The following is a 14006-nucleotide window of genomic DNA, read 5'->3' as shown; positions in this document are numbered from 1 at the left end:
TTGTATTTTTCTACACGTGGTTAAACACGTGAATAACCAATGATGTGAAATCATCAACATGATCATTCAGTCCGCTGAAGCTCGAGTAAACATTCATACAGCAGCGTCACTAAACCAGAACCCCAGGCTTCACAAACGGGGGGTTTCTCCACCAACCTGGCAACCCTGGGTGTGTAAAGTTCCCGTATGAGCTTCTCGGATGGCGCGTTCAAGTACCCGTCGAAAAGGCCTAACGAATACAGCGTACAAAAGAAACGAACAGAAACTGAACAACAATTCGTGACGTAAGTAAGGGATAAATATTTAAATTAAAATATTTAACAGTGGAAGCTGTTGCGATTTTAATTACATTTTCCTTTAGAGAGTATTGAATTGAGTGAATGTAGGCTATTTGTTGAAAGCACTGCTTCTTACCTGTAAATGTACGTGTAGATATTTTATTGGGTCATTATATAAATTATATTCACGTACACATGAATGTTTTTCTCTTCATTCAGGGGACCAATTAAAACATTCTTCCAAGTCAAGGTACATCTTATTATTTTTTTTAGATATGAGGGCACATAGGTTCTATAAAGAATAAATGCACAACAGTTTCTGGACCATCATCATCATCATCATCATCATCATCATCATCATCATCATCAACAGCAAAAACTTTACATTTCCTGTCAATTTAATCGTTGCAGCTCAGTGACCTTTAACGCACCATGACAGCCAAGTCAACGGCCGCTGTGATTGGCTGTGAGCAGCGCGTCAGTCCTGCTGTCCCGGAAGAGGGACGAGACTTCTCAGAGAGAGAGGAGGGAAGTCTGTTGACAGGAAGAAACCTCTCCCGGGACACTGAAAACACATTTTCCGTCTTATTAAAGAAACCCAGCGCCTCGGCCTGGTGTCCCGACCTCTCAGGAGCCCTCAAGGTACTTCCGGTTTCATTAAAGTCCACAAAGGAGAACGGCTGTTGCTTTCTGTCCGGCTAACTCGTGTTTATGACCTCTTGCAGGGATGGAATATGGCAACGACTGAGACACAGCTGATGTTGAGCGTCGGAATAATCGGTAAGACCGAAGACCATGTCCTGCTTCCCGGTTGGTTTTCCGGTTAAATCGGCGCCTCAGACTCGCCGATCGTGCGGGACGTGATCACGTGACGGCAGCGTGACCCGCAACCTCTCCCTCCGTGGAGCTCCATGTCCCCTCCGTGGAGCTCCATGTCCCCTCCGTGGACCTCCATGTCCCCTCAGCGGAGCTCCATGTCCCCTCCGTGGAGCTCCATGTCCCCTCAGCGGAGCTCCATGTCCCCTCCGTGGAGCTCCATGTCCCCTCCGTGGAGCTCCATGTCCCCTCCGCGGAGCTCCATGTCCCCCTTCGTGGAGCTCCATGTCCCCTCCGTGGAGCTCCATGTCCCCCTCCCTGGAGCTCCATGTCCCCTCAGCGGGGCTCCATGTCCCCCTTCATGGAGCTCCATGAAGCTCCATGTCCCCCTCCGCGGAGCTCCATGTCCCCTCCGCGGAGCTCCATGTCCCCCCGTGGAGCTCCATGTCCCCTCCGCGGAGCTCCATGTCCCCTCCGCGGAGCTCCATGTCCCCTCCGTGGAGCTCCATGTCCCCTCAGCGGAGCTCCATGTCCCCTCCGTGGGGCTCCATGTCCCCTCAGCGGGGCTCCATGTCCCCCTCCGTGGAGCTCCATGTCCCCTCCGCGGAGCTCCATGTCCCCTCCGTGTCCTCCATGTCCCCTCAGCGGAGCTCCATGTCCCCTCCGTGGAGCTCCATGTCCCCTCAGCGGGGCTCCATGAAGCTCCATGTCCCCTCCGCGGAGCTCCATGTCTCTTCCGCGGAGCTCCATGTCCCCTCAGCGGGGCTCCATGAAGCTCCATGTCCCCTCCGCGGAGCTCCATGTCTCTTCCGCGGAGCTCCATGTCCCCTCAGCGGGGCTCCATGTCCCCCTCCGTGGAGCTCCATGTCCCCCTCCGTGTGGCTCAGTGCTCGTGCATGTGTTCATGTTAATATTCACCGCTCGCGGTGCTTGTGTCTGCTCTGCCAGAGAAAGACGTGAACGGAGACACGCTGTGGGTGTGGTGCTACCCGTCCGTGGGCTCCGAGCTGAGACGGGTCCTGCTCAGGAAGTGCTGCCTGACGCGGGACGGCCGGGACTTCCACACCTTTGTGTTCGGTCAGCTCCGTCGGACCTGGTACTACGTCACCACGGTGGAGGTGCAGGAGCCGACGGCGCTGAACAAGGTTGGTTTGGTTTGTTGGAACAAACATTTTTTTTGCTCTTTTATTTGATAAATGACTTCAAGAGAACAACATCAGAGTTGTCCGTTTATATTCTGTTGATCAGCTTATTTGTTTCAGCTCTGTAAACAAGCATTTTATTTAAAATACTTGACTTGTGTGTGTTTCTTCCCTTCCAGGTCACTCACTTTTCAATAGTTGTCACAGCGAAAGACTTCAACCCTGAGAAGTACGCCGCCCTCAGTAGAATCCTCTGCAGGTGGCGCCGTTTGTTCCTCTGAACGTTCAATGATACAAACGTTGTGCTTTGTGCAGCGCTCACACTGTTACATCTGTGATCCAGGATGTACGTCAAACACGGCAGCCCGGTGAAGATGATGGAGGCGTACATCACCGTCCTCACCAAGGGGATCTGTCACAGCGACGAGAACGGCTCCTTTCTCATAAAAGACTACGATGTTCGGAAAGCGTACCTGGCCGGTTCGGTCAAAGGTGAGACTTCACGTTGGTGTCGAGGAGCGTCGCTTAACTTTGTCTGATTTTCGGATGAAAATCTTTGATTAACATTTGATGATGAGGACAGATAGGGGGGAAGGGGGGAGGGGGGGGGGGCTCTAAATTATATTGCCATATTTAAATGTATGTTTTTCCAGTTTCTTTACATTTTAGTCATTGATTAAACAAGAAAATATAAATCCTTTATGGTAAAAATAGTCAGGAGTTGCAGCCTTAAATTAAATTAAATTAAATTAAATTAAATTAAGCAGCGCTTTACAGGGATTTGCTGTATGTATCTGTAGGCAGAGCTGCAACCAACACTTATAGTCAAATATGGGTTGATTTACAGAGGATTTTTTTTAATTTTTTTTTTTATTAATGTATGGATCATTTGGTCGTTAAGGTTTCAGCAAATCGTGAAAAACGACCGTCACGAGTTCCCAAAAGCAGAAATGTGACTTTTTACAGTCTAATGCTGGAAGATGAAACACAACTGAAACTGAAAGTGGTTCACCAAAAAATGCAAGAGGAGCTCAGTTCAGAGGTGAAAGTGGCTCATCCACCTCACTGCTCCGTCTCAGATGTGGTGTCTCAGTTCGGTCTGGAGACGATCATCCTGTACACCGCCCTGATGCTGAAGAAGAGGATTGTGGTCCATCACCCTCGGATTGAAGCGCTGCTGGAGTTTACCAGGTGAACTTCAGACTCTCATCATCACTCTGTAGTGAATACGTTTTCCCCTTTTTTAACTCTTTCCCCCGTTCCCCCCCCCCCTCCCCCAGAGTCCTGCCGGCTCTGACGTGGCACCGGAAAGACTGGTCCATCCTGCACCCGTACGTCCACCTGACCGACGCCGAACTGGAGGATTTGAAGAGATGTCCCGGTGAGGCCGTCTGCCGCTTTGTTTATCTGACTAACGGGAAACCTTCGTGTCCTCTTCACGGTTGGAGATCAGCGACCATCTGTGCTGCAATCGCTGCCATCAAATGGTGGGAATGTGAACTATTTATGCAGCAATGTGTTGGTTTTCTCCTCAGGATACGTCGCAGGATTTGTAGACCCGGAAGTGAGCAACAGATCAGACTTGTTCGATGTGTTTGTGAACCTCCCCGACAGCGTCATCACCGTCTCCCAGGGTGCCAAAGGTACAGTCTGTTCAAAGAGAAAGCAGCATGTTTGTAAGACTCCCCTCAGACTGACGCTGCGTGTGTCACCACAGAAGCCATGGCCATGGGGAAGTTACACAAGGACATCGGCCAGCTGATAGTGCAGTCGGCGGAGGACGCCGAGAGGACGGACAGTCAGGTGATTAAGGTGAGAGCGCGCTCACAACACAGGAAACCTCCTCATCCTCAGGTGGAAGCTAACAGGATGACCTCGTGTTCGTTCACAGGACGTCTCTGTCAAGACGAAGGAGATCCTCGCCAACCTGGCCGCCCTGGCTGACGACTGCGAGGACTCGAAAATCACGCTGGAAGCTTTAAAGCAGCGTCACTTCCCTCCCGCGACGGAGAACTTCCTCTTTCATTTAGCAGCTGCAGAACAACTCTTACGGATATAAAGCTGTTGGCTCGACTGCGGGATGACATCACAGACGTGGTGGGATCATTTCTGGTTTCTGAAAGGCACTTCGCTCACAGAAATCTTCATGTGAGGACAGAAAAGTGTCACTAGATTCTGATTTTATTGTTCACTGCTGTGCTAATAAGTAATACGTGAGGAGACTTGTGTACGAACACCAGGATAGAAGAATTAAAGGACAGGTTTGCCAATATTTTTTTTAATTTTTTTTTACATATAGTCAACAAATTCCATGAAAAGACTCAAACTAAATGCATCTGAAGCCTGAAAGCTTATTTATTTTTGGCCTTGAGCTCCTTAAAGCTTTTAAAACCCATTAAGGAACAAGTGTTCCTTCCTACACAGTACGTGTATTAATCCGCGGCTGAAACTAGTCCCCGACAAATGCTGGACTGCCTGCTGTCTGGGTCGGGTTTGGTTTCATCTTTATTTCCCAGGAGCTGCAGGAAGTTCCTGAGTCTTTTTTTCCAAACTAAAACAATCTATCCGAGTCCGTTTTCAGGAAGGACCAGTGGACTGATGGTGTTGACCGCTGAAGACTTAGAGAAGGACTCGTGCTGTGTTGTTCGCCGTCTTTTCATGGGATTTATTGACAATACAAAAACTATAAAATAATGCCTTTTAACACAAGTAGTTATGGACAAGAGAGGAGCTGCAGTTTTTCTCTGGAGGTGAATGATCTTTTTGAGATGTTAGCTTCCAGTCTGCGGTGCAAAGCTGCACTTCCCAACATCACACACGTTGATGTTTGCTGAAAGTCAGACCAGATGTATCTGAGCAGCAGTGACGAGCACATATTATAATTAAGATGGAGTCAGTTGATGGAAACCTCGTTGTTCATGGTTATCAGACCAAAACACCAACAGACATTGCACATGTTTTTTTTTTCTTTTTAACAAAGTCACATTTTGTATTTTACTAAAGACACGAGTGTTTGTTCAAACAGAGTTTCACATTCTGCAGCTGATGCTGCCACGTCCTCGTTGATTTGTATTGCATTGCGTGTGTCACGGTTCAGGTTCTGTTGTTTAATTGACGTGTAATCAGCACAGTTGTTTTACTGTTGAATTCATTTTTAAACCACGTTGCCAAACAGATGGTTTTGTGCCTCAGTATTTTAAATCGGTGTAATACGTGGAGATGCTCGTGTAACTTTAAAACTAAATGTATTTTCATGAACTTGTAATAAAATTATGTAATATTTGCTATATCTATAAATACATCTAATATTCCAGCTCAATAAATTTACTATGAAAAAGTGGCTTCTTGCTTGTTGTGGTGTATCTACATGTTCCACACGAATCATGCATTGTACAGTTTGTGCTTGCAGGATGTTAAAGCTGACGTTTCCTCTCGTGCTCTCCGGCGACGGCCGCCGTGTGTTTGGGTTTCTTGTGTCCGTCAGAGTCCTCGGTGGTAGAACAACTGTCGGCCGGCTGCTCCCGCCTGCAGCTCCTCCTCCAGCTCTTCCCTCTTCACCTGTAGAAACAAGGTCAGCGTCAGCCGGAGTCGACGCACACGGAGGACGTGACGAGCAGAGCGGGAGGATCTCACCGTTCCTAGTTGTGGGAAGAGACTGAAGGAGACGGGAATCATCAGGCCCAGGGCCAACGCAGCGCTTATGTGGCGGGAAGGAGCGACGAGCAGGGAGTTCCTCTGGAAGAATCTTGTTCTGTGAAGGACAGTCTGTCAGTTGGGAGTTTGTCCACGTGGTCTTAAAGAGAACTGAGTTTAAGAGCGGCTGACCTCTTCAAGAGCAACACCAGCAGATTAGGAAGAGCAGCGGTGGCACCAAACAGAGCCGCTCTGGACAAAGCAGTTTCCATCACGGCCTGATTTTTTTTTTTTTTTTTTTTTTTTAAGAAGAAAAAAAAAAAGATAAGTTATACTGCAGGTTTTAGATGAGATGACTCATGTTTGTCTGTTGACTTCTTTCTGACCTTTTCTCCTGCTGCTTTAGAGATGCCCACAGGATTCCCATCGTCGTCGAACACCTGGATGCCTCGTTCTGTCTCCTCACTTCTGACGGTGAACACGCTGAAGAAGGCCAGAGCAGCTGCAGAGAGTTACACCGCATGTTAGGAAAAAGCTACATCAGCCCATGTGGCTTTTTTACACGGTCTCAGAATAAAGGAGTTACCTGAGAGAGGGATTGGTAATATTGACCTGAAGAAAGTCTGGACCGGTGGGCTTCTTACACCGAGCCGGCTGATGAAGATCTGAGGAAGAGCCTGTGAACAAAAGATAGTTTAATCAACAGCAGCTCTTTTAAAGATAAAAAGTTTCACCCTCGTACACACCCCGCCGCACGTCGCGTAGGAGACCGTCCCAGCGACCAACAGGAGCTGCCTCAGAGACGTCTTCTTGTCCTGGTGGGGAGACATAAAGAGCGACACACTGAAGCAGAAACAACAAGGATTCAAGCCAATGGGAGCAATTTAGTCTGATGACGTCATCGTCTCATAATTGAATATACTTTAAAAGTTTAAAAGACATGTTACCGGCTCTGTTGAGGAGTTTCTGTTTGCATAGTTGAACCCGGCGCTGTAACTCTGCAGCAAAAACTGAAAAGATCCATTTAAACATTTATCAGTCATAACATTACAGCCACGTGTTTTTAATTTATGTGATGAACGTGTTTCATTACCTGCCAGAACAGAGCAGGTTTCACACTACTGTGTGGCAAAAGGCTGGCAACAAACTGAAAGAAAGAAAATGTTGCTTTAACAATCACTACCGGGAACAAAGAAGAGAAGAATCATGGTTAAGTTATGGAGACACGTACCAAAGGACCGGATATCGGCAACAAGGCTGGAGGGAAAGAAACAGACGGGAAGGCATCAGCATCTCATGTCAAACTGGGTCTGTGATACTATATTACATGTTGTACATTATATACACTTTGCTACATTTATGAAAATTATAATGCGAGATGTCTATAAGAAATTACTAAATGCAGCACTTGTTGATTGAATGCCAGTAAATAACACAACTGCCTGACCACAAAAGCATTTCTTTAAGAACAGTTTTAATATGTTTAACTATTAAACAATGTGAATGCATTACATCCTAATTCAATGGTTTTCAACAGGTGGTTTGTGACCCAAAAGTGAGTAGCGGTTGCCATCGTGAGGTCTTCACGGATATGCGCGTGAAAACAAAAAGTTAGGTGGGAAAGAAGTTTATTTTACATTATAACAGTTTTCTGATGCATGGCTTTTATTTTGAAGGACATGCGTTTCCTGTCATGCAGTGTTGCAGCAGCAGCAGTTTGCTGTCAGCATTGTCCAAAATACTCTCCAAAATAAGTAGTTATCTCTCAGCTGAGCATCTGTAAACACAGTTAGAATAAGAAATGTCCATTCAAAAGAATTCTGCCTTTCTCCCATAATATCCTACAGTTTAGATTCTTGAAACGTGATCGGCATCACCGATTTAAAATGGTGTGAAAAGCAAATCTCCCTGTAATTCAAGAGAAGTCTGCATTTTTATTTCATTGTTTTTTTTTTTGTTTTTTTGCCCCGGCTGAACTTTTGTGGCACTTCTTTATCGTTATCGTGTTTTTAACAGTTTACAAAGTATTACAGCACTATTTTGAAATGAACTTGAATGGCTCAAAAATGTGGGAAAATGTGTGTCCTGAGTCTGGAGCAGCTGAGAATCACGGTCCTGGATGGAAACGATTAAACATCTGTTGAAGCCTAAATGTCACAGATGTTACCTGGAGGACGGAAAACCAGTGGAAGAGGAGCACCGGCGTCGGCGTGGACAGACGACTGTAAACACAGAGCGTTTTAAACGTCAGGACGTTACACATTAAAATCTTTCAAACTGAAACATAAACATCTGAATATATTTAAAGATACTCTGTATTACAGCTGGGCCTTATTGCGCCCTGAAAGCAGGAAAAAAAAAAAAGAAAAGGGAATTATTTAGAAACAAATCTCGGGTTGTTTCAGGCAGGACTTACAAGCGCAAGGATCCGTGCGGGTTCATCCTGCAGGAGGAAACACAGCAAAGATGTCACATAATTCATATGGCTGACTGATGGACCAGTCCGCACTCAAAACTCCTGAAACATCATCTGACCTTTTTATCTAGCTTCTCTCCACTTGCAATAGACGCGTGGGCTTTCCGTATTTCAGCCTGAGGAGAGCAGAGAGACTGTAAACATCAGCTCAGGTCACAGTCGGATCAGCCAAGAGGCTACTTACATCAGAGGAGAGCAGCAGGGTCGGATCGAGGAGGTGAACCCAGGTCTGCAGTCGACCCAGGAAAGACTGTAGAGGAGGAACAGTTCACCTGTCACAGTATGTCCCAGTGTTGTGAGTGTGATGCTCTGCATGTTGAACCACTGCTGTGCGGTTACCTGTCCCTGTGTCTTCCACTGGAACAGATTAGGATCCATGGGAACAACCAGGACATTTACTTTTCATCCATTAAGCAACTTGCAATAAGACTGCAGTACAAGCATGCGGTTCTCATGCTTTTGAGGTCATTTAGAAACTATGTCCGCCTTCAGTCACGTGATCAGAGTAAGCGGGTTTACGCTACATTCAGGACCGTCGGAAATATCAGAGGTTGTGTTTTTTTGTTTTTTTTGTTGTAATGTTTCTATGTTACCCAAGTTGTGTTTAGTTTGTTGAGCTGAGAGAACAAATGCAGCTTTTCCTGCTAAATGCTAAATGTGATGAACAAAAACAACACAACCTTCCACGTGCAGCCTTTTTTTTTTTTTTTTACAACCAGACTCCTAAAACTTATACTTTTGACCAAAAAAATACTTACCATATATTTCCAATCAGTAGAACCTACGCTAATATTTGTTTTAGTCCTATTCATTATTTTCACGTGAAGCTTAAATTATTACTCGATCTATTTTTCCTAACATCAGTTAGGAGCACCTGAACGCAGCACGTGGTGTCTTCTTTAGCGCACAATTTGTCGCTGTCAGTTTTCCACCGCTGTTTTTAGCTCTTTTATTTGAATAGCCAGAGAAATATCATGCAGGTGAACGCTTTATTTTTATGTTTTGTTTTAGTTTTTCATAGGAGTGCGTTTGCGTCGAGCACGTGCGTACATGACGTAATTACCCGCTCAGACCGCCCTCATCGTGACATAATCCAAAATGGCAGCCACCGTAGGACGTCTTCTCAGGACCTCTGTAAGTGAGACCGACACACACCGCGTCGCGTTGTTCGGCCTCAGTTTCATGCTCGTTAGTCCGTGTTGAAGCGGGTCGGTAGCAGGTATCGTTTAATATCCCCCCTCTGAACACAGCCGCTGTCGTGTGTGTGTGTGTGTGTGTGTGTGTGTCGCACATTTGAACCGGAGGACCGGTGTTCAACCTCTGGTCCGCGGCCGCTGCGTGACACGAATGTGTTTCAAGTTCATTTATAGATGTTTTGGTTTGTTTTGAAACGTAGAAAAAAACAAACAGAAAACGAAGTATGTCTGTTTGTCGGGTTGATGTGACGCAGACCGTGTCGGTGATGACGCGCTGCTCTGACATGTCCGTCAACAATGAGTGCAGCATCTTTCATCTTTAAAGGTGGAAGTAAACAACAACAACAACAACAGAAGTTCAGTTTAATATCTTCAGTGTATGGAAATATCCGCATGCAGCTTCCTACTGTGTTTGTAGTTTGCAGGCCGAGAGAGATGTGGGTTGTTCTGCTGACGGAGCAGCTCGGAGGACACAGACTTTCATTATAATGGCCGTTTTTAAATAAATGTAAAAAAAAATGTAAACAATTGAGGATCTTGACCGGGATTAATACTTTTTTATTACAGAAAGTAAGTTCACTATTTAGCTGAAAATACTTGTAATTGATCATATTTTCTTCAGTTTCTGTTTCCCACAACATTAAATCCACATCAGAAAGCATGTTGTGCACTCTGATTTTAGCACTTTGTTGACACTTAGATTCATTTTTATTTTTTTTTGACAGATTGAGCGAATCTGTCCAGACAAACTTAGTTTTACAAAATATCAGCGAACACACTACAAACAAACAAGCTTGTCTTGGCCAGTAGGTGGCAGTAAAGTCCTCATCAGCATTAAGTACCAGACGTCACTTTTGCAGGTGAACTTTGATATCTGAAGGAAGCATTAACACAATTTTAATGAAGATATATTACTTTTCTTACGTGAAGGTGGTGCATGTTGATCATTAAAACTCAGGGGACATCTTTACCCAATTAACTCCTAAACACACACACACAGTATCAGTATATAGGGACCAACTATTATGATATTCATAACTCGTGAAAAGTTGCATCTAAAAGCCGAAAGTAGTTCCTGTATTATTGAAGTGTTGTGGATATCTGACTGTATTTTAAATATATTTTACGTAGCCTTTATTATTTGGAGCTATGACAACAAATTGTGCTAAAACACCAAAAAAAAAAAGATTAAATGAAATACTTTTTGAATTTCTTTTTATTCACTATGTACAACGTGATTCCTCCATGTGAGCCTCAGTGTGACGGCTGAAGGAATAGCAGGTAATCCTGGATGAGGATTAGCACTCGGTCGTGTTCAAACTGGAGAATCTGCATCAAAGCTGCTGGTTTCTGTGCGCTGCCTCATGAAGCTGCTCATAAAAACAACCTCCACCACCGAGCGATGGAGATTCTTGTATTTCGGCATTATTATGTTCACTAGACTCTAACACGGTAGCGATGAAAGAAAACGATGAAGGACATTTTTCCTCTCGTGCGGGATGAATTCTTTCACGGCTTTGAACCTTGAATTAAAACGTGAGAGCTTTTAAAGGGCTTTAGATTCAGCTGCCAGCTAAAGAACCAAAACGTGGTTACAGTGAACAAAACGAGTCTCTCAAGCTGCTAATGAAGAGGAGCAAAGTGTGTTTTCCAGCGTATTTGTCGATGCTGAGTGGACGTCTCTGTTTTCAGGCCCAGGTTGCAGCAGCGGGGCTGAAAGTATCAGCGGCCTGCCGACATGAAGCCTCCGGGGCAGCGAGGGTCCTCAGTGCTGCTGCGCTGCACAGATCCTGTTTCTCCACCAGTACGTACAGAACCACATCAGTCAGGAGCAGCTGATGGATGGATATTATTCTGTTTTCTACCCATTATTATTATTATTATTATTGTTATTATTTTTAAAGGACAAACCATTCATTAATAGGTCAAGAAAATAATTGGCAGAAGACACAATAAAATGAAATCGTTGCCTTCCCCCCCAGAACGCAACGGTTTTAAGTTTTTTTATCATTCTGTGTTTTAGATAAATGAGTCCAAGCTGCGGTCGGTAAAGATTTATGAACTAAAATACTGAACATGTAGATTTGGTTCTAAACAAAGACGAGCGTTTACAGTCTCGCGCAGGTTCATAACTCTTCTGTAAATGTCCTCTTCACTGAAGAAGCCGTGTTTCTTTCCTGGTTCATTCGGGATTGCGACACGTTCCCGTTTTACACAGCACGAATCTGAAAAAGAAAAAGGTGTATCCTGATGAATGGATAAATAGCGTAACGTGTGTGTTTCAGGCTCCTGCCGGCGGTCGGCCGCCGTCACTCAGCCTGCTCCTGCCTTTAAGGGCACGGCCGTCCACAACGGGGAGTTCAAGGAGATGAATCTGGCCGACTTCAAGGGCAAATACCTCGTCCTCTTCTTCTACCCTCTGGACTTGTGAGTGTTCACGAGCGGCCGTCGGACGTGAGCGTGTGAACGTTAAGTGATGTTCAGCCGCCTCCGCGGAACATCAGTATAAATGAATGGAAGTGTTGAACGAACAGAAAAGAAATTCCTCCTCGCCGATCGTCTGCGGCTGCACCGCGCTTCTTTAGTGATTTAACTCCCGCCGCCTTTTCATTTTCCCCCGCCTCCGTTCCTCTGCAGCACATTCGTGTGCCCGACGGAGATCATCTCCTTCAGCGACAAGGCCAGCGAGTTCCACGACGTGAACTGTGAGGTGGTGGGAGTGTCTGTGGACTCTCACTTCACCCACCTGGCCTGGACCAACACGCCGCGAAAGGTACGGACGTCGTCAGGTCTCGTTTGTCTGTTGTGTTCGCGGCACTTTGCGATGCAGTTGTCGTGAGCTGCGCACCGGCTGCGGCGCTTATGTGTGGTTTTATTTCCCTGGTGTTTCATCAGACTGGAGGTTTGGGCCACATCCACATCCCCCTTCTGTCGGACCTCACCAAGCAGATCTCCAGAGACTACGGGGTCCTGCTGGAGGCTCCGGGCATCGCTCTGAGGTGGGTCCGCCGTGGCAGACGGATCCGGAAACGTTGCTCTTCTGTAATTTAACACGTCAGGATATCATTTCCAACACAACCTACGGGCATATTGTTGTCATGAAGAGTGATGCAACATTACAACAACTTCAGGTGAAACACAGCGAAGAAACAGAGAAGACGAACCAGCAGAGACGAATGCAGCAGTCGTAACAACCCGAGAGAAATCGGTTATCTTCCATTTATCTGCCGCTGCTCTTCAAAGCGCCGACTTCAGCGCAGCACTGTTTCTGCAGGACGTGGCTTTTGTTGACTTTTATTTTGCCCACTCGGCCCGACGTGAAGAAAAAATGCGTCTGCCGTCTGTTCCGTGCAGCGTTCAGACGATGCTTTGGTAAAATGTTCATGTTCATACTCGCAGCTCCGCATTTGTAGTTTTTTTTTTTTCACGTCGGAGGAAACTAGTGGTTGAAATGTCAGAGGATCACATGCGTGTTGTACATTCATCTATTGTAGTCGATAGGAAGCGGTGGGTTTTAGAACACATTGACCCATTTAATGCTACATTTAATTCAGCCCTTTATTTTTGTATTCATTATGTTGGTGAACAGTTTTTCTTCCCAGAACACTGATTTCATGTTGCTTTGATATTTACAATTCTGTTTTTGCTTATTTGTGTTTAATGTGTTGCGTTTCTGTTCGGTAGAAAACTAGAGCTTGAAGTGTTGTTTAGAAAGCAGGCTGATGTGATGTGATCTATGATATGATGTGATGTGGTCCCTCAGAGGCCTCTTCATCATCGATCCCAACGGCGTGGTGAGACACATGAGCGTGAACGACCTGCCGGTGGGCCGCTGTGTACAGGAGACCCTCCGTCTGGTGAAGGCCTTCCAGTTCGTGGAGACTCACGGAGAGGTGTGCCCGGCCAGCTGGACCCCCAAGTCCCCGACGGTGAGTCACCGTGGATACGGCCACATTCAGTCCATTCAGGACTGAAGCAGACCCGCGTCTGTCAGCTGCTGTGGACCGACAGCGCGTTTACCACCGTCTCATTCATTATTCACGGCGTGCGCGCGTGTTCATATGCGCGTGTTCGGGAAAAACAATCAAGAGGAAGCGTTGCTTTAAAATATGCAGTAGATACACGAGTTTGGTGCGAGACGGCTCCAACTGAGGTGTGATGACGTTCTTCTTGTGTAACTTTGCAGATCAAGCCGACGCCTGCAGGATCCAAGGAATACTTTGAAAAAGTCAACTGAAGAGTTCACAACAACAAAGTAAACTGTTCACAGCATCTAAAATAAATCTGTTCCCTCACTTCACAGATTATTAGATGTATCTAGTCATCCACAGCTGATTAATAATAAATATATTCTTGATAAATGACAGCGCTGCCTTATTTATGTGCCACATTGTGGTGTCGACTGTTTGACCACCAGTTTACCTGCGGTTCTTCTTCTTTTCCACACTGAACTGAACTACTTTCA

General features: G+C 45.8%; 3 protein-coding genes across 3 annotated transcripts; 2 read left to right on the top strand and 1 right to left on the bottom strand.

The window, feature by feature from the left end:
- Positions 1-475: 475 nt before the first annotated feature.
- dennd10 (DENN domain containing 10) lies at positions 476-4295 on the top strand. Its single transcript, XM_069689940.1, has 11 exons — positions 476-528; positions 690-920; positions 1004-1058; positions 2043-2239; positions 2416-2495; positions 2580-2728; positions 3316-3427; positions 3517-3617; positions 3772-3879; positions 3954-4048; positions 4128-4295. The coding sequence occupies exons 2-11, from the start codon at positions 711-713 to the stop codon at positions 4293-4295; spliced, it is 1275 nt and encodes a 424-aa protein (XP_069546041.1). The 5' UTR covers positions 476-528; positions 690-710.
- Positions 4296-5563: 1268 nt separating this feature from the next.
- sfxn4 (sideroflexin 4) lies at positions 5564-8821 on the bottom strand. The gene is made up of 14 exons (XM_069689941.1): positions 8685-8821; positions 8530-8595; positions 8405-8461; positions 8286-8312; positions 8037-8091; positions 7101-7126; positions 6963-7016; positions 6817-6879; positions 6616-6684; positions 6456-6546; positions 6256-6371; positions 6062-6147; positions 5870-5987; positions 5564-5794 (listed from the first exon to the last, which is right to left on the bottom strand). The coding sequence occupies exons 1-14, from the start codon at positions 8721-8723 to the stop codon at positions 5717-5719; spliced, it is 945 nt and encodes a 314-aa protein (XP_069546042.1). The 5' UTR covers positions 8724-8821; the 3' UTR covers positions 5564-5716.
- A 561-nt stretch (positions 8822-9382) lies between these two features.
- prdx3 (peroxiredoxin 3) lies at positions 9383-13907 on the top strand. The gene is made up of 7 exons (XM_069689957.1): positions 9383-9479; positions 11234-11345; positions 11827-11968; positions 12179-12314; positions 12437-12540; positions 13305-13470; positions 13728-13907. Exons 1-7 carry the CDS (start codon positions 9444-9446, stop codon positions 13776-13778), a joined length of 747 nt encoding a protein of 248 aa, XP_069546058.1. The 5' UTR covers positions 9383-9443; the 3' UTR covers positions 13779-13907.
- Positions 13908-14006: the final 99 nt, after the last annotated feature.

The sequence above is a fragment of the Brachyistius frenatus genome, unplaced genomic scaffold (assembly GCF_029030835.1).
Source record: "Brachyistius frenatus isolate BFR_SWC_R1_liver_20210118 unplaced genomic scaffold, ASM2903083v1 Contig_8, whole genome shotgun sequence".
In the NCBI taxonomy this organism is placed as follows: domain Eukaryota; kingdom Metazoa; phylum Chordata; class Actinopteri; family Embiotocidae; genus Brachyistius; species Brachyistius frenatus.
This window is presented reverse-complemented; position numbering and strand designations above follow the sequence as displayed.